General features: G+C 46.5%; 1 protein-coding gene across 18 annotated transcripts in view; it reads left to right on the top strand.

Annotated features, from left to right (window-relative positions):
* MAP2K4 (mitogen-activated protein kinase kinase 4) overlaps nucleotides 1–8,803 on the top strand; it is a 169,702-nt gene extending 160,899 nt beyond the window's left edge. For 17 of the 18 annotated variants that reach the window (XM_073310273.1, XM_073310261.1, XM_073310266.1 and 14 more), the window contains 4 exons: nucleotides 84–161; nucleotides 1,158–1,306; nucleotides 5,162–5,207; nucleotides 7,861–8,803. In XM_073310273.1, the coding sequence (XP_073166374.1) occupies nucleotides 84–161; nucleotides 1,158–1,306; nucleotides 5,162–5,207; nucleotides 7,861–7,974 (387 nt within the window). In that variant the 3' untranslated portion in view covers nucleotides 7,975–8,803. Of the gene's footprint in view, nucleotides 1–83; nucleotides 162–1,157; nucleotides 1,307–5,161; nucleotides 5,208–7,117; nucleotides 7,352–7,860 lie in introns of all 18 variants that reach the window. The other variant, XR_012154740.1, reaches the window with a different exon arrangement.
* Nucleotides 8,804–19,701: the final 10,898 nt, after the last annotated feature.

Raw genomic sequence — 19,701 nt, 5'->3', positions numbered from 1 at the left:
AGATATCCTTTTATGTTTGTAGAAGCACACTCATTTCTTCCTGTGCTGCATACTGCTTGACTGTGGTTCCTCTTCTGTTTCAGCCTGAAAGGATAGACCCCAGTGCATCCAGACAAGGTTATGACGTCCGCTCAGATGTCTGGAGCTTGGGAATTACGTTGGTATGTGAGTGCTTTAAACTGTATTCTGTGGGACAAGTCTTTCTTATTGGGCAGCATTATGGGCTCGCTTTAGACAATAATAGTGTTGGTCAACTTTCTAAAACAAACACACTATGGTGATATCCAGCCTGTCTGCTGTGAGCGGAGTCAGTGGGGTCTGACTATGTGACACTCGAAGCCCTCCTCTGCTGTGAGCAGGGCCTGGGGGGCCCTGCCTATGTGATGCTCCTGTCCCAGCCCACCTCTGCTGTGAGCAGGGTCTGGGGGCGGGAGAGGGGGGGGTCATTCCCTTTTGCACTTGGAGATGAAAATAGACACCTCCTAGAAGTTAAATAATTTGTTAATTCCCTGTACTGATGATGGCTTTCCTGAATCCTTGAAGTCCACACTTAGCTATGGAACTGGAATAACAACTTGCAACATACAGATAAGAGAGCACGAGGAAGGGCTTGGATCTTGAATGCTGTTTTCCCTTTGTGGCGTGCTAGAGGGCCGTGACATCAGGTCTGCCTAAATAACCCACATAGCAGCCCTGGCTTTGGGTGGACCTTTATTACTCAGAAAGTTTCAACCAGTTCTTGATCCCACCCATTGGCCCCTCTCTGGTTAACCACACTACTGCAGTGTCTGCATCCATGACCTTGGAAAGCACTATTTCATTCCACAGGAGGGTGGAGCTGGTAACATGGGGAGTGAATAGTAAGAAGCAACCAGAATTTGCTGACCCTATCTGTAGAATGAGCTACTACTAACATGCTCTCTTCCCCGGCCCTCAGGTTGAAATGCTCATTCTCTCGTTCTCCCAGGGTAAAATGTTCATGCAGCCAACTGTCTCTAGGACACTAAGAAGCTGGGGTTCATGTAAGGGAGGCTGGCTAGCTCTCCCTCACCCTGTGTGTTCCTTGGGCATCTGGGGATGACATTTGCCTACCCTGTTTGAAGGAGCTCTTTGTGTTACTCATACTAACTCAGCCTACGCTGTTGCTGTCTCTGCAGTATGAGCTGGCCACAGGGCGATTCCCCTATCCCAAGTGGAACAGTGTATTTGATCAGCTGACACAAGTAGTAAAAGGAGACCCGCCACAGCTGAGTAACTCAGAGGAGAGGGAATTCTCCCCAAGTTTCATCAACTTTGTCAACTTGTGGTAAGCGTTTCAAATTGATTTAACTTATATGGAGTATTTTAGGTCTGAAACATTAGAGTGACTCCAGGAGCTGCACAGTAAAATCAATGTGTAATATTGAATTAAGAACGAAAGATGAGCCAGCCTCATTATCCCTCCCCATGCCAAAGGAGCTGGCAGTTGAACACCTGCACCCCACGCTCTCCCAGCTGCATAAATCCCACTGCACCGACATCTCTTGCTTCAGTTGGGCCCTCCACATGGTTACAACCGGCTACCTGCAGCGGGACACACAGGAGATATAGGCAAGGGCTCGAGAAGCACAGCTCTATGAGCAGGGGAACTATTGCAGGGTGACTGCAGCCCCCGCCACAGCCTGTGTGGCGTGCACTAGCTGTCTCTATGTCCTTAACGCAGTCATTTGTCCAGCTCTGACCAGTGCTGGTCACCTGCTCTAGAGGGTCCAGGTGAGGCTCCCTGGCTCTCCCTGTGAGTCCTGTTCTGTGGGCTGACATTGCAGGCTGGTGCTCTGCTAGGGCTCCGGGTTCATAGCAAACCTCAGGCAACCCAAAAGAAAATCCCCTCTGACCTCAGCTATGCTGCATAAAGGGACACTGTCTGAGTTGCTGCATTTACCACCTTAGGGCAAAGAAGAAATGCACGGGGGAGTGTCCACAGCAGCCTTTAAACAATCCATTAACTCAGGCCCAAAAGACTAGTGTAGACAGTTCCCCGTGCGGGTCTTCCCTCCTCCTTGCCCCCAGAGCTCTGTCTTCAGGCCCCTGGTCTTGTTGAGTTTCCCTCCCAGACTCACTCCCGTGCTTTGTTGTAGGAATTGCTGAGCTTTGTTGAGGATTTTGCTGCCACCTGCTGGTCCCTTGCATGACTGTAGTGTTTTCAGTTGTTGGTGATTGGAGGGTTCCTGTGGGGTGGGATGTCTGTTCTCTCAGATCCTCTCTGCCAGTGAGGTGACCCTGGTGCTCCCAGCATGGTCCTGGTGGACATTGTGCATGTACAGACTGGGATTTGGTTGCAGCCCCTCCTGGCCAGCGATGGAGCAGGAACTCCTGGGCAAGGGGTTATGGATTTGGCAGCTCTTTTTTCTGACACATCTCTGCAGGCCCCATTTGCCCTCACTGTGGCAGGGTGAGTGTTTAGTGCTGTTGCTCTGTAGTGTCTCTTTGCAGGGCTTAGTGGCATCTTTCCAGCACTCTGGACGTGTGTGGGTTAAGAATGGTGCCCTAGGTGGCCTGCCCAATATGCCTCCTGAAGAAATGGCTCTTGTGCCCAGCTGATTGCGGCTCTGGATATGGCGCAGGGGCTCTACACGTTGCATTCTCACATCATGCACATGGGCAAATTCTGCCCCGGCATCCCTGGCCCTGGAAGGTCCCCTGGCAGTGGAGTTGGCAGACACCTCTTGTGCAGCTGGGAGCCCAGCTGTGCAGTGTCTCCCTGGGTGCCAGCAGGCAGGGGCAAATGGGGATGGGGGAAGCAAGCCATGGTGACATTAGAGGATCTGCTCCTGTGCCCCTTGGCTCCCTCTCCCTCCCGCCAGCCTGGGAGACAGCATCAGGAGCATAGAATCATAGAATCATAGAATATCAGGGTTGGAAGGGACCCCAGAAGGTCATCTAGTCCAACCCCCTGCTCAAAGCAGGACCAATTCCCAGTTAAATCATCAGCAGCTTGAATAGGAGGCAGGGTGTCCCTCCTCACAAACCCTGCAGCTTCCAATGGCTGCAGCGTCTCTCTTTCAGGCATAGGAGATTAGGGGGACAGGAGGCTGTGGAGAAGGTGTACCGGGTGAATCAATCAGTAGGGTCAGGTGCAACTGGGGATTTCAAGGAGCATGGTGGATACTTCTTCCTACCCTGTGTTGGAGGGAGGATGCTGTGAGCCAGCCATAATGATCTGTCTGACTGGGGTGCCAGGATGGTGGAGGAGGGGGACAGGAGACGCAAGTTTATGGGGGATAGATCGATCAGTGGCTATTAGCTAAGATGATCAGGGACGCAACCCCATGCTCTGGGTGTCCCTAAACCTCTGACTGCCAGAAGCTGGGACTGGATGACACAGGATGGATCACTCGATAAATTTCCCTGTTCTGTTCATTCCCTCTGAAGCACCTGGCATTGGCCACTGTCAGAAGACAGGATACTGGAGGGACCATTGGCCTGACCCAGTATGACTGTTCTTATGTCCCTAAGCCTTTGGGCAGGGCTATCTCCTCTGATGTGGTGTGTGCAGCTGATGGGGCCGGGCACAAATAATCATCGGTACTAACACACTGCTGCTCCCCTTGGGAGGGAGCACATCAGAGCTACAGGAGTCTGTGCAGCATCACAGCCCGTGCAGCTTCCCATGCCATCGCCTGTGCTCAGCCTGGGTACACAGGCTGGAGGAGTGGATCTGGCCCAAAATGCATCAAACACTTCCCCCTCCTCCCTAGGACATGTGCCTCCTTTCCGTGAGGCCTTCGTCCTTCCTCCCTTCACTTGTGTTTTTTTGTTTTTTTTTTTTAAACCAAGGAAATTTAATTGTAAAATAAAATAGTGACTGCAGGGCAGAGCCTCTGAACAGTGCACCTGGCCGGGGACAGAGCCTCGTGGTGCTGCGTGGGCTGTAGCACGCAGTGACAGGGCACACACGCAGCAGGGGCAAACTGCTCTGTGCAGAGCTGAGAACCCACAGTTGGTTTGTCTTTCTGATCTGGCCTGGTTAGTCACTGCCTATGTTCTTCTTGTGCTTTGACTACATCCTCGCACAGTGACCTTACAGCCCTGGCCTCTGCTTGTCCACAAGCACACCCAGCCTTCCCAGGGACACCAGATGCTGCTTCCTGCAATTGTGTCCCACCCCTGCCCCAATGGGCAAGATGATAGCTCTGAGCAGTCAGTCCTTCAGTGTGCTGGGGTCTGGGAGATGGACACTGGTGATCTAGGAACTGTGTCGAGTTCACTGGTCAGCCTCCAAATGGCTCTTGGAGAGCAATAACTTTGGGCAACATTGGCACCCCTGGCCCAGTTAAAAGGTCTTTACCCAATCGTCAGCCTCTGGAGCTGCCCAGAGCTGTAGTCTGGAGGACGGGGAGGGTGTAGTTGCTATAAAGTGTAACAAGGCTGTGATCCCTAGCAAGTGCAGGGTTCATTGTCCTCTGACTAGCTGCTGAGGCTCTGGCTCTGTGCACACACTGACCCTCCCAGCCTGCAGGATCCATGGAACCGCCTTGTGTCGGTGGCTGGAGCAGGTCACTGACCTCGTGTTTGTGTGTCTGGGATACGCCTCTGCAATAGGAGCCTGAGTGTCTCCCTACAGTGAGTCCACTGGGGGTTGTGGCAGAGCTTCCCTGATTTCACCCTGGGATTAACAGCTCACTTAGCCCTGGTCTACACGGTAAACGTATGTTGGTATAACTACGTCGCTCAGGGGTGTGGAGTCGTTATACTGACCGAATCCTTGGTGTAGACAGCGCTATGTTGCTTCTCTCATCAACGTAGCTCCCACCTCTTGGGGAGGTGGATTAACCACACTGACAGGAGAAGCTCTCTTGTTGGTGTAGGTAGCGTCTTCACTAAGCGCTACAGTGGCGCAGCTGCACTGGTGCAGTGCTTTAAGTGTGGACAAGCCCTGACAACGTGCTTCCCCCACTGTGGAAATGAGGCGAGTTTAAGCGTAGGGGCATATTCCAAGAGCCAAATTCTTAGACTCTGGACAATAGTCTGGTGAGTGGGGCTATCAGCATAGCTAGCCGGGTCATGGGCCCCGGATCTATACAATGGGTTCAGTTTCGTGTGCCATACACAGCTAATGTTTAATCTCTTTGGAATGTGTTTACAAATCTGCCTTTTCCTAATCCTTTTTCTGATTTATTAGCCTTACAAAGGACGAATCCAAAAGGCCAAAGTATAAAGAGCTTCTGGTAAGTGTGGAGGTGTTTGAGTGGGCGGGCTGAAGGGAGGGAATGATTGCAACTGTTCTCTATTTCCTGATATCAAACAGTGGGATCAAGGCTGCATGTTTATGTATGAAAGTGCTGTTTTCTCGGGTGATCGGTATAGTGTGGGCTGTACACCTGCAGGGAGCTATCTCCTTAAACGCCATTATCCTTCCTTCTGCGTGGAACACTGTGCTGCCTGAGGAGCTGCATGAAATAGGCATAGAGCTCCACGAGCAGCTACAGGGATTTCCTCCTCTCACGTTTGAAGCACAAGATGGCTTCCAGGTGGCATGTCCACCCAGGACTTGGCATCCTGTGGCAAAAAATCCCCTGCACCCCGGGCACTGCCAGAATGACAGCTTTTCCGTAAAGGAGCGTGGACCCCAAGGCCCTGGCTCAGAAAGGTATTTAAGCACATGCCTAACTTTAGCCAATTGTAATTGAAGTCAGTGAGACGTCGTCCTGCGAGGCTTGTGCTTACATACCTTGGTGAATCAGGGCCTAAATTCTGAACAAATCCATAAATAAATCCACTTAAGTGCCAAGTTAAAAAGTCCCCTAGAAAATGGCTTTTGCTCCCCCTGGTGGCTGTGCAGCAGCAGTTCACTAACCTGCCAGTCCTAGGGAGTTCATTGATGTCCACAGAGGAGCTGGAGATGGTGAAACTTTTGTTCAATGAAACTTGTGTAAATGTCCACTCACTTTTAAATCCTGGGCGATAGTCAACATTTGCCACATAGTTTCTCTAGAGGTGGAACAAATAATAGGAGTGTAAGGAGCAAACCAGCACCCCCTTTCAGGTTAGTGGCGTCAACACTCTGCAAATGATCATATTATAGCAAATCAGCTAACTGAACTCAGGTGAGACCAAATTAACACGGCACTGTACACGGGTTCAAACAGAAATGTGCCCCCCAGATACCACCCTGGCCTGTGGTCCTCAGATCTCGGAGCTCAGCAGGCTCAGGTCCTGGCTGGGAGACACTGTCAGGGATCAAATAGCCACGGTGCGTTCAGTGCTCTGCAGCCCTCAGGCTCTGCCACAAGGACAGTGCAGTCACAAGGCTGCACGCTGTGGGAGGGCCCGAGGAAAGTGTTGTTAGCTAAAGTCTTCTCTGCTCTACAGTTAACATTCATGTTGGGGAACCTGCTAAAACTCCAGGTTCTCTTAACATGGCTGTACCATGATTTGGGGACGTGTGCACAGCAAACCAAACCACAGCTGCTACAAGTGGATTCTTCTCCCTGCGGTAATTGGAGAGCAGACAGTTCTCTCCCGCAAGGGAAGCTCAGGTTGCCGCAGAAAGGGCTGCAGATGACTCAGTCGGTGGCTGAGCCAGTGCCAAGCCACCATTCCTGAAGTCCTGCCCAGTAGAGTGTTGGGGCAGTGGCTGCTGGAAACTCCATCTCCAGATGGCAAGTCTGGCGTAGGAAGTCACTAAGGATCCCATGTAGGTTCTCAGGAGGTGTGGATGGTGCCCTGGTCCCAGTCCCATTTGGCTAATTACATTTTTCTGGAATTCCCTCGCCAGTTTCATGTGACTGTGTCATCTATATCACTCCTTGGTCTGCCCAGGGCTGCTGAGCAGTCTAGGGTCCGGGAGGGTGAGGAGCACAGGGACTGATGGAGACCCCAATCAGTACAGACCATCCCTTCCCACAGAACTCTCAGTCTCATCACCTTGTTAGTCACTGGTCCCCCTGCAATGCTGTGTTGGCTGTAGCCAGTGTGGCCTTCTAGATGAAGCACTGGACTGGGACTCGGGAGATCTGGGTTCTGTTCCCAGCTCTGTTGCTGGTCTGTTGGGTGACCTTGGGCAAGTCACGTCCCTGTTCTGTGCCTCAGTTTCCCCATCTGTAAAGTGGAACTAATATTGACCTTTTTCATAAAGCATTTTGAGATCATATGGAGATACAAGGACTAAGTATTACAGTAGAACCTCAGAGTTACGAACACCAGATTTATGAACTGACCAATCAACCACACATCCCATTCGGATCTGGAAGTACGCAATCAGGCAGCAGCAGAGACCCAAAAAAAAAAAAAAGCAAACAGTACAGTACTGTGTTCAATGTAAACTGCTAAAAAGATAAAGGGAAAGTTGGAAAAAGAAAGATTTGACAAGGTAAGGAAACTTTCTGTGCTTGTTTCACTTAAATCAAGATGGCTAAAACAGCATTTTTCTTCTGCATAGTAAAGTTAAGTTCCAAAGCTGTATTAAGTCAATGTTCAGTTGTAAATTTTTAAAAGAACTGGAACGTTTTGTTCAGAGTTATGAAGAACCTCCATTCCTGAGGGGTTGGGAACTCTGAGATTTTACTGTATTATTATTATTGTTGTTATTATTCCCACTTCACTACTTCTGAGGCAGAATTTCCCAACCCCTGGCAACATCCCCATGTAAGTTACCCCGGAAACATATTGTAATTCATTGTATTGTCGGTTTAAGAAATGGAGTTCCCTTCCTTTAAATGCCATCAGAGCAGGTTGTACCTGGAGTCCTACGATGTAACTACCCAGCCCCCACTGTATCTGGGAGCAGGCGAATCCCTGTGCTGTACCAGTTTCTACTGGGGCCTCAATTTTATGTCACAAAAGGGAAACTAACTTTATTGTTCCCTTCTTGGCTTCCAGAAACATCCCTTCATTCTGATGTACGAAGAGCGCACAGTGGATGTGGCATGCTACGTCTGCAAAATCCTGGATCAGATGCCAACAACTCCCAGCTCTCCGATGTATGTTGATTGACACTGCTGCTTCATCCAACTCTAGAGAAAGGGCTGAGAGAAAACAAGCTGTAAAGAATTTTCATCACATATTGCAGTGTTTTTAATGCTCGCCCAGACACCATGTGCAATAATATTGGTGTTATTTCCATCCTGTCTGTATACTATTGTCACATATAAAGTGCATCCCTGTAATACCTGATCACACAGTGTTAGTGTTGGTCAAAGAGAGACCTCGTCTTGCTCTTTTGTGGACATATTCATAAAATGTGGAAATAAGTACATTTATTTGTTGACCGTGATTGGATAGCACCTAAAATTCATTTCTAGACTCAAAACTTGGAGACTTCTCAGCGGCTACTGGAAAGATTTTTCTCTCAAACTCTTCCAATTATTGTTTCAAGTAATAATAATAATAATAATAAAAAAGTTAGGCGTTGTTTGTCTGAACATAATGAGACTTTGCCTGGAGGAGGAAGAACTTGTATAACCAACGAGATACGTTGCCTCCTGGAGTTGGAAAGGCAAAGGAGGATTTTATTCTTCACAAAGTGCAATAGATTTACTGTTATGAAATTCTGTTGCTTTACAGTCGTAGTGTATTTTCTGGGGACAGTGCTCAGCTGAACTCCCTGTTAAAGAGAGATCATGTTAAATATAGTGAATATGTCTTTACCAAAAATATGTTGCATTGAAAGATGCTAACATTAAAATATTCAGAGATGAGACATAATGTATTCTTCTCTCCTTTACCAAGCCAGCCACTCTTCATTATAACTAGGTGTCCTGTACATTGTTACCTGCTAAGATAAGACCTTTGACCTGAAAAATTATTAAACTACTCAATTGAATTTAACCCGCTTGTGACCTGATTTATAGCTGCACGATGCTCACTAGCTGGCTTTGCTTTTACTCCAAAAAGTGCAGTGTATAGACTCTACAACTGTTTTTGATAAGCCACAATTTAATCAATCTCGTGATTATTCAGTAAATATTTATAATTCCTCTCCTGTTCCAAAACCATAATCTAGCGCCTTTTCACAGACCACAAGGCACTCCTTATCAGTCTAGTATCTGTCACAAGACCAAATCTCTATGGCTTTGCCTCCAGCCATCTGTATCCAGGACTAGGATTGAGAGCCCTTCTCCTCCAATTTGGCTGTGGCTATGCATACTGCTGCAAATAATATATTCTGTTTAGTTTGTCTGATATTTCATTCTTTTTTTTTTTGGGTAAGCTCAACCTCTTCTGTGATTCTGAGTGGCCCTAATTATATTCAGGTCCGAATTGCACTTGAATTGGTCAGTGCACACTGAAGGTCTGGGTTCCCTGGAAATCAGATTGGCCTTTTAGCATCCAAGATGTGCTGTTCTGGCCAACCATTAAACTCTAGAGCTGGTCAGCATTTTTGAAATTTGGTCTCTTTTTAAAAATGACAAATTTTATGAAAACATCTTGATTTTTTCAAAATGTTACATTTTTCAGAAATGGTTAGATTGCAAATGACAAACTAGTGCGTGTGGCTGGGCCTGGAAAAGAGTTCCCAGTTTTCATTTTGTGATTTTCAATTGGTTGGTCTAGCCACTTAGTGAGGTTTTCTCAAAATCAGAATGTTCCATTCTCATAAATGGTTCTTGGAAAATTTGGAAAACAAAACTTGGAGGGTTAGAAACATAATGGGAAAAGCTGCCGCATTGCTGGAATTCTTATGGAATGTTTCCCCACTTTTCAACCAGCTCTACCAAACACAGAGGCTATGACAAGACAGCTGGAAAACAGCACCCAGCCCCTATGTCCTCCATGTATTCTCAGCTGAGAAAGGACAGAGCGAAGTCTGTAACCAAACAGGAGCACTGTACTATTGCCCTTCACTCACAGCACTTCTCCAGATTCTTCAGTGATGTCTTCGTGTGTGGCCTTGAGGCATGGCTCTGTTCCTAGCTTGCCCAAGTTAGCTGTCCTGAGCAATTGCTTTCTGATACTGCCGAGTGTTCACATCCAGACATGTTGGGCCTGCTTCTCTAGGGCACTGAGTGTCTTCAACTTCTACTGAAGTCTATAGGAAATCAGGGTTCTGAGCCCCTCACAGGCTCAGGTCCATTGTGTATTGTATTCCTGAAGCCCCTGTCTGTCATGTGTGGCCAGAACATCATGCAGGGGCGAAAACTTTGCCTGTCTATGCTGGCAAAGAGAAAACCAAATTCTCTTAATCAATGAATTGGTTCCCTACACCTTCAATTAATCAGATAAGACTAACTTGAAAGTATTAGCTGCAAAATATCAAGAGAGCAAAACATGATGTCATCTAATCCTGTCCTGGCATCGCTATGGTAACAAATTTCCCCCTAGACCCTCACACTGGGAAATTTCCACCTGTTCACTTGGCAAATTGCAGTATCCGTAGCCATCCCCTGCAAGCACGTGTCGCCCTGCTCCCTTCCCCAACCCCATCCCACCATCCTTAGCAGTATCATCAAGTTTCCATTCAGCCAATGGGAAATGGAGATTAGATGCTTTGAATTCCCAGTGTCAAAGCCAGGTTCAAAATGTGCTGTGGCATGGATGGCTGTACAGAAAGGCAAATCTAGGATGTTAATCACAGGTTGTTATAAACTATTAAGAGTGCAGCATTTATTACAATGTATCTTTATTTTTTTTAAAAAAAAGGTGTATAGTGTTCAGAAGCTGTGAAAATAGTGTAAGAACTGTACATTGTGAGCGCTGGTTATTTTTCTTGTACCATAGACAAATGTATAAAAATGATCACGAAGCTGATGTCCAGGGATGTTGCCTTGTTGTCTGTACAATGGAGCTTGGTAACGTAAATTGCTTTAAAGAGCTCCGGAATATTTTCTCCTATATTCTGGTTTGACTTCCTCCTCCATTTAAGACATTATACATGGAATCGGAGTGCCTGTGTGAGAGTTCTATCCTTTTGCCTGCAGGACAATTGTAATAAAACTAGGATGGGACTGTGACCTTGTTATTTTTATTTTATAAGGTCAGAGACACAGTGGGGGAGATCCAGTAAACGCTATTGAAATACACAATCTCTATCCCCTTCATGCAGCTGTATTCTGGGGACATCGACCCATATACGATGCAGCCTTTGTTTCTAAATCTGTTGTCAAATAAAAATCAAGTCTCCAAGGGCTCCCCTGCTCTCTCTTCCTTCACCTACTGCAGCAGCAGGGGCTCGGCTGGTCTGGCAGTTGCTGTGTGCTATCAGCTGTTGCTCTAAGGTTTTGGGGGAGCAAACTACACAGTTGTCCTATTTGCTGCCCCACAAACCATTTTGCTGTCTTAAGGCAGTTCATGCCTTTCCCAGGACGACAGAGGGTCAGGCCTTTGCTGTAGATCACCACTAAAGTATTGTTGCCCCTTTGGACCAAGCAATTAGCCGATATTTGAGGCCTTGCCAGGTTCTTTCTGTTTGGAGCAGAGGTTGGTAATATGAGTCAGGTCTATTTTTTGGTGCAATCCTGTACAAGGAATGTATGTAAAGTCCTGTTTCCCTGAATGCTGTAGGAACAAACAATAGGCAGTTTCCTTGCTTAGACATCCCCAGCTGCCTTTCCAGCGTGTTCCATGACCCAGAAGCTCTGCTTGTTTCTCAGTATCTGCTCGATGTCTCCTGGCTTTCCCTCTCACACACACTTTGTCCAACATTCCTTTAGCCCCTGCATTTGCAACCAGTCAGGAAAACCCCTCTTTTTCTCCTTGGATTAATTCTTGCTCAGGCCTTGACATGTGGCCCAGGGCCTTGGGCGTTAAAAGACACTTAATGGCTCCTTCCATGTAGCCATAATGAAGGGTGCATAGCACATCCATTGGCGGTAACCACATGTGTTTGTCTAATGATCAAAGACCCTAATCTGAGCCATTCACATCTTCCAACATAATAGTAGACGCCAGTCCATATAAGGGGGCCAATTCTGATCACACATAGTTGTTTACATTGGTGTAACTCCACTGCACTGGAATTACAGCTGATTTACATGGTCCATTGTTTCATGGCAATGATTTTAGCTGTAAATATGATTGTTGGCTTCTGCCCAGTGCTGAGTTGCCAGTCCCGCTCCATGATTCCCTTTGCAGAAGCAGACTTGCTTCTTTTCCATTCTCTTCTTTCATTCTCTCCCGTCACAGATTGAGGTCTTCCTATCCTGCCTTTCATTAAACTCACCACATGGGTGTGATCTGTGTTTTCACTCAGTCACCCTGGCTATTATTGGCAACCACACTGCTGCTCCTCTGTCCTCGAGCACCCTTTATATAGAACTGCAGGAACAGCTGGGACTCGGGGGGGTCATCAGGAAGTTAGTGACATCGGGCTGCAGAAATAGCAGGCTCCATACAGTGAAGTTTTGCCTCATCCATGGAGTGGGATGAGTGCCTGTCCATGCAGCAACTGGCGCAGTAAAGGCCTAGGTTCAATGGTATCTGGGGAGTTCATCTGCATCACTCCATGTTAACCTTGTGGGAGGCAGGCGGCCATGTGGCTCAGAGGGATCCTGGTCCCCTGTCGTGTTTTGCCAGCAGTGCTAGGCCCTTTCCTGATTGCTCACAATTGCAGCCTCTCCTTCTTGCTCCAGAGCTCTGGCAGGCAGCCCTTTGCTTCAGGACCTGCTCTCCGCTGTGCTCTTGGTACCGGAGCACATCAGCAAGTAACATCTGGGTACTCTGCATCCCTCTGAACTATATGCGCCTCCACCCTTCCCTTTCTTTTCTGATGAAGATTAACCTCATTCTCCCCTCAATAGCTCTCCTCTTCATACCGTTGGTGGGTGTGTCTGCAACTACCAATTCGAGCTCTTTCCAATACCCCAAATTGCACGGTCCATCCCTCACACACACACACAGCAGTGAGTGTTCTGGCCCCTAAGGCGCGGCTGGTGTTTCTGCTGTCTTACTCTATGGATACAGCCCAGGAATATGCTGCTTTTCTCATCTCTGTTCATTCGACAAGTTCTATTTTCAATAAAAGCCACGTTGATTGGCATTAATTCTATTACCCCCACCCCTTTAATTCTTAATTAATCAAGGCCCATGTCAACTATTCCGTTATTTTGTACAGGATTGTTGTCAGGCTGACAGGCCTGACCTGAGGCATCCCGTTGTTAGGGAGCTTATTCCTTCACCCACTCACTTCCCTGGTCCTTCTCGCATGAACAGAGAGCAACAATACCCGAAGTCCAAAGGTGCAAACAATTCGATGTTTATTGGGGTGAACTTCTAGCAAGCATGATTCTAGTTTCCTTCCTTAGTGTCCCCCTTCCCAGCTCTGACACCACAGAGCCTTACACCTGTGTCCCTGTTCCCATTCCTGCCCTTAGCCAAACATGATTCCAATTTCCCCAGCCCCATTCCCTATTCCCATTTCCCCCACTCGCATGCCCACCCCCACCCCCCACTTCCTGATTGACTGCAGACTATATAGTAAAACTTGAGTTCTGCTTAGCTATACCCTAACCAATCATGTTCCTGAAATTTTAACTAACCAATCCTAACATATTGTAACATGATTATGTACCCAATTATATCCCACCACCTTAGTTAGTTTACACCCAGCAAAATTAATTATACAGCAGACAGAAACAATCACAGAACCAGACAGAGATTATACAGACAAACAATAGCAAAGTGAAGGAGTACTTGTGGCACCTTAGAGACTAACCAATTTATTTGAGCATGAGCTTTCGTGAGCTACAGCTCACTTCATCAGATGTTTACCGTGGAAACTGCAGCAGACTTTATATACACACAGAAATCATGAAACAATACCTCCTCCCACCCCACTGTCCTGCTGGTAATAGCTTATCTAAAGTGATCAACAGGTGGGCCATTTCCAGCACAAATCCAGGTTTTCTCACCCTCCACCCCCCCACACAAATTCACTCTCCTGCTGGTGCTAGCCCATCCAAAGTGACAACTCTTTACATAATCAAGTCGGGCTATTTCCTGCATAGATCAAGGTTTTCTCACATCCCCCCCACCCCCATACACACACAAACTCACTCTCCTGCTGGTAATAGCTCATCTAAACTGACCATTCTCCAGGTTTAAATCCAAGTTAAACCAGAACATCTGGGGGGGGGGGGGTAGGAAAAAACAAGAGGAAACAGGCTACCTTGCATAATGACTTAGCCACTCCCAGTCTCTATTTAAGCCTAAATTAATAGTATCCAATTTGCAAATGAATTCCAATTCAGCAGTTTCTCGCTGGAGTCTGGATTTGAAGTTTTTTTGTTTTAAGATAGCGACCTTCATGTCTGTGATTGCGTGACCAGAGAGATTGAAGTGTTCTCCGACTGGTTTATGAATGTTATAATTCTTGACATCTGATTTGTGTCCATTTATTCTTTTACGTAGAGACTGTCCAGTTTGACCAATGTACATGGCAGAGGGGCATTGCTGGCACATGATGGCATAGATCACATTGGTGGATGTGCAGGTGAACGAGCCTCTGATAGTGTGGCTGATGTTATTAGGCCCTGTGATGGTGTCCCCTGAATAGATATGTGGGCACAATTGGCAACGGGCTTTGTTGCAAGGATAAGTTCCTGGGTTAGTGGTTCTGTTGTGTGGTATGTGGTTGTTGGTGAGTATTTGCTTCAGGTTGCGGGGCTGTCTGTAGGCAAGGACTGGCCTGTCTCCCAAGACTTGTGAGAGTGTTGGGTCATCCTTTAGGATAGGTTGTAGATCCTTAATAATGCGTTGGAGGGGTTTTAGTTGGGGGCTGAAGGTGACGGCTAGTGGCGTTCTGTTATTTTCTTTGTTAGGCCTGTCCTGTAGTAGGTAACTTCTGGGAACTCTTCTGGCTCTATCAATCTGTTTCTTTACTTCTGCAGGTGGGTATTGTAGTTGTAAGAAAGCTTGACAGAGATCTTGTAGGTGTTTGTCTCTGTCTGAGGGGTTGGAGCAAATGCGGTTGTATCGCAGAGCTTGGCTGTAGACGATGGATCGTGTGGTGTGGTCAGGGTGAAAGCTGGAGGCATGCAGGTAGGAATAGCGGTCAGTAGGTTTACGGTATAGGGTGGTGTTTATGTGGCCATTGTTTATTAGCACTGTAGTGTCCAGGAAGTGGATCTCTTGTGTGGACTGGACCAGGCTGAGGTTGGTGGTGGGATGGAAATTGTTGAAATCATGGTGGAATTCCTCAAGGGCTTCTTTTCCATGGGTCCAGATGATGAAGATGTCATCAATATAGCGCAAGTAGAGTAGGGGCTTTAGGGGACGAGAGCTGAGGAAGCGTTGTTCTAAATCAGCCATAAAAATGTTGGCATACTGTGGGGCCATGCGGGTACCCATAGCAGTGCCGCTGATCTGAAGGTATACATTGTCCCCAAATGTGAAATAGTTATGGGTAAGGACAAAGTCACAAAGTTCAGCCACCAGGTTAGCCGTGACATTATCGGGGATAGTGTTCTTGACGGCTTGTAGTCCATCTTTGTGTGGAATGTTGGTGTAGAGGGCTTCTACATCCATAGTAGCCAGGATGGTGTTATCAGGAAGATCACCGATGGATTGAAGTTTCCTCAGGAAGTCAGTGGTGTCTCGAAGGTAGCTGGGAGTGCTGGTAGCGTAGGGCCTGAGGAGGGAGTCTACATAGCCAGACAATCCTGCTGTCAGGGTGCCAATGCCTGAGATGATGGGGCGCCCAGGATTTCCAGGTTTATGGATCTTGGGTAGTAGATAGAATATCCCAGGTCGGGGTTCCAGGGGTGTGTCTGTGCGACTATAATGACAAAACAATACAGAAGCGAGGATTTCACATCCCAGCTATTGATAAGTGAGTTCTTGCCAGACAGGATGCTATCAAATTAAGTTTCCTTTTACATTTTCTAGGCACTTCCCTTTCTCTGGAGGTGATAGGAATACAGTCCTGTCCTGATAGTGCCTAACAGCCCAATAGCACCTTCTTTCAATGTGACTAGTTTGGAATGTGAGGATGTGACCGTTCGCTTCCCAGCTTATTGCTGCCTCTGTTGCTTAGCCAAAGGCCTTAGCCTAAGAACAGGGCCTCAGACGGTCACAGTAAGAGAAGGCCCTTACACTGGCAGACAGTGATTTTGTTTCTTTCTTTTATACCTCTATAACTAGCCAAATGATAAGAATACACCTAAATTCTTAGAGTATAGGCCTTTACAGACAGACCTGAATATCTATATCCTAACACCCATTTACCCTTTTTTATTGTATTGTCACAACATTAGCTTTCTTCCAGTCCTCTGTATTTTCCCCAGTGTTTTGAGAGTTATTGAAAATCCACATTAACGGTCCAGAGAGCTCCTCGGCCAGCAATTTTAAAACTGGGGTGGAAAATATTGTATCATCATATGATATGACTACATCATTTGGCTTTTTTCCCAAATAGAGAACTAAAATAGTTACTGAACATGTCTGCCTTTGCTGCATCATTGACAAGTCTACCATTTCTGGCTAGTAATGGATCAGTACAATTGTTAGGATTCTTTTTTGTTCCTAAAATACTTAAAAAGACTCCCTCTTACTGTCTTTAACTCTGCTGGCCATAGATTTCTCCTTGAGTCCATTTGCTTCCAGTATAAATTTTCTACCATTCTGAGTTGCTAATTTATTTTAATGATCAACCTCTCCTTTTTTCCCATGTGTTATCTATAACATTTATTTATTTGTTTATAGCTGCCTAGGTTTTTGACCAGTTGTCATGTTTAGGGAGAGCAGTACTTTGAGCCCTCAATCAGCTAAAAGGATGTCTATCTAAATGGCATGCTCTGCTCCTGTACTTCTCTCAGCATGGAATCCTGCAATTCATCCAACTTTTAGGGTGGGGTCTCCAGGTTACAATACCTCTGTTTATAACCATGGTTCCTCAGCAGGTCCAACTCAATTTGGTGCCTGCTCTAGACTTCCTTTTGGAGCTGTGACCAGTAGGAAAAAATCAGTGACTCTGAACTATCTCTTTAAAACAAAGTTGTATACAGTGTTGTAACTGTGTTGGTCCCAGGATATTAGAGAGACAAGGTGGGTGAGGTAAAGTATTTTATGGGACCAACTTCTGTTGGTGAGAGAGACAAGCTTTCGAGCTCTTCTTCAGGCCTGCGAAAACAAAGTATTATTTATCTATCCACAGCAACATAGCAAACGGAGAAAGGATTTCAAATGACAAAAGGCCTACACACCCATACAGGGGGAGGGACAGCTCAGTGGTTTGAGCACTGGCCTGCTAAACCTAGGGTTGTGAGTTCAATCCTTGTGGGGGCCAAAATGGATCTGGGACAAAAATTGGGGATTGGTCCTGCTTTGAGCAGGGGGTTGGAGGCTAGATGACCTCCTGAGGTCCCTTCCAACCCTGCTACTCTATGATATTACCTACCTAACTTTAGATTTCCCTCCAGATTTAGGTAGGCCCAATTTACCCCTGATACTCCAACATCTGAGAGAGGAGGAACACTGTCTCCACAGCAGTCACTGCTTCCTTCCGACTTCCTCACAGCTTCAGGGCTGAGGCTTTTAACACCACCCAAACTCTTTGTTTCATTTTTCCCACTTGGATGCCCCTCTCCTTCCCTAACTGTTAACAGCCAGCCTACTAATCAGAACATGATGGGGGTAAAGCTTCAAAGGAGTTGTTACTTAAACACTAATTTACAGGTTACAGTGATTGGGCTATCTACAGCAATTGACAGTAGGCTCATGCAAAAGACACTGAAGACTGAATTAACATTTTGCACCCGTGAAGCAGATAGCATGGCAATGGTAGCCAGCTAGTCAAATAGCTACCATATTCATAAAAAATAATACAAGCTGTCTCCTATGTTCTTCACAACACCATCGTTTCTGTTCACACTTGTGGGATGGTAGCTTTTTGGACATCAAGTAAAATGTTCTTAAACAATTCCCGATTATCATTCACATTTTTCTGAGTAAATTATTCATCCCAGTTGATTTGGCTCTTAATTGTTTTCAGTTTTGTGTTATTGGCTCCTTTAAAGCACCAAGTATATACATTCCTGCTTTGGACTGTATTCTGTTTGCACATTGTATTGTATTCATGTATAGTTAGAGAGCTGTTGCACTGTCCCTTTAAGAGCGGCACAAGGAAGTGACTTTGCTAGGCTAGCTCTGAGTGTGTGCTGAGCGCAGAGGGTGTATTGGAGAAGCCTTTTAATAAAACCTGTTCAGTTTACTGTAGCCTGTGTCAGGTTTCAGAGTAACAGCCGTGTTACCCGTATTCGCAAAAAGAAAAGGAGTACTTGTGGCACCTTAGAGACTAACCAATTTATTAGAGCATAAGCTTTCGTGAGCTACAGCTCACTTCATCAGATGCATATCGTGGAAACTGCAGCAGACTTTATATATACACAGAGAATATGAACCAATACCTCCTCCCACCCCACTGTCCTGCTGGTAATAGCTTATCTAAAGTGATCATCAGGTGGGCCATTTCCAGCACAAATCCAGGTTTTCTCACCCTCCACCCCCCCACACAAATTCACTCTCCTGCTGGTGATAGCCCATCCAAAGTGACAACTCTTTACACAATGTGCATGACAATCAAGTTGGGCTATTTCCTGCACAAATCCAGGTTTTCTCACATCCCCCCCACCCCCATACACACACAAACTCACTCTCCTGCTGGTAATAGCTCATCCAAACTGACCACTCTCCAAGTTTAAATCCAAGTTAAACCAGAACATCTGGGGGGGGGGGGAGGGGGGTAGGAAAAAACAAGAGGAAACAGGCTACCTTGCATAATGACTTAGCCACTCCAAGTCTCTCTCTAGCCCTGTGAGCAGTCTGCACAGAATCTCTACACACATAACAAATGTGACCAAATCATCCACATTTGTTCCTAAGCTAACACGAATTTTTAGTTCTGTGATCAGTTCCTCTTCATCTGTCAAGACAAGGGCTGATCTAAAATGTCCCCAGGTTGAATGCAACACCTGTTGCACTAGAAAATTAACATTAATAACGTGTAGACGTTCTGAGGCTGTTTTAGTACTGGCAGCATGAGACCTCCAGCATGTGTCACTCGGGTTGGAGTTGCCAGTGTTAACACAGCTTTTTGCCTGCACGTTAGAGATAGGTGCATAAGGAGCTGGTCATCCTGTTCCCTAGTTGTGATTTGGTGGTGTGTAGCCCACACCAAAGAGTACCCCATCTTGTGCTTTATCTGTTAGGACATTGTTCCAAAAGTATTCAAGATCATTTTCTTACAAGTTATCTGTGACTTGGAAAGAAGTAATGCCATTTTGATATAGAGAGCCATTCCCTCTCCCCTTTTGCCCACTTGATCCTTCCTACGTAGATAATAACCATTGATTTTAACATTCCAATCATGGAAATCATCCCACCATGTTTCAGTAATACCAGTTAGGCGCTAGCAAACCGGAGGAGCAAACAGGAGTTTTGCATGGGAGGTCTCCAGGTGAAGGAGGAGTGACTACGTGAGCTGTGGGTGAGTTTGTTGTCCGTTTGTTGTGTCTTCTGGCTTACTGTGTGCCTGCTTGACTCACATTCATAGTGTGGTCTGTTTCATGGAGCCATATGCTGAGCTAGGGGCCTGATAGGCCAGGCTGAGAGCATCTTCAGGAAGCTTTAATCCCTAATCCCTTTAAGAGCCCTTAAACAGGGGGCAGAGCTACTCAGGAAGAGGGATTTAAAAAGCCAGCTCCTAAGTGACTGGCAGGAGCTAGCAAACAGGAGTTTTGCAAGGGAGTTTACTTTAAACGTCCACCCCCAGAGAGTATAACAAAACAT

This window comes from Lepidochelys kempii, chromosome 14 (assembly GCF_965140265.1).
Source record: "Lepidochelys kempii isolate rLepKem1 chromosome 14, rLepKem1.hap2, whole genome shotgun sequence".
In the NCBI taxonomy this organism is placed as follows: domain Eukaryota; kingdom Metazoa; phylum Chordata; order Testudines; family Cheloniidae; genus Lepidochelys; species Lepidochelys kempii.
This window is presented reverse-complemented; position numbering and strand designations above follow the sequence as displayed.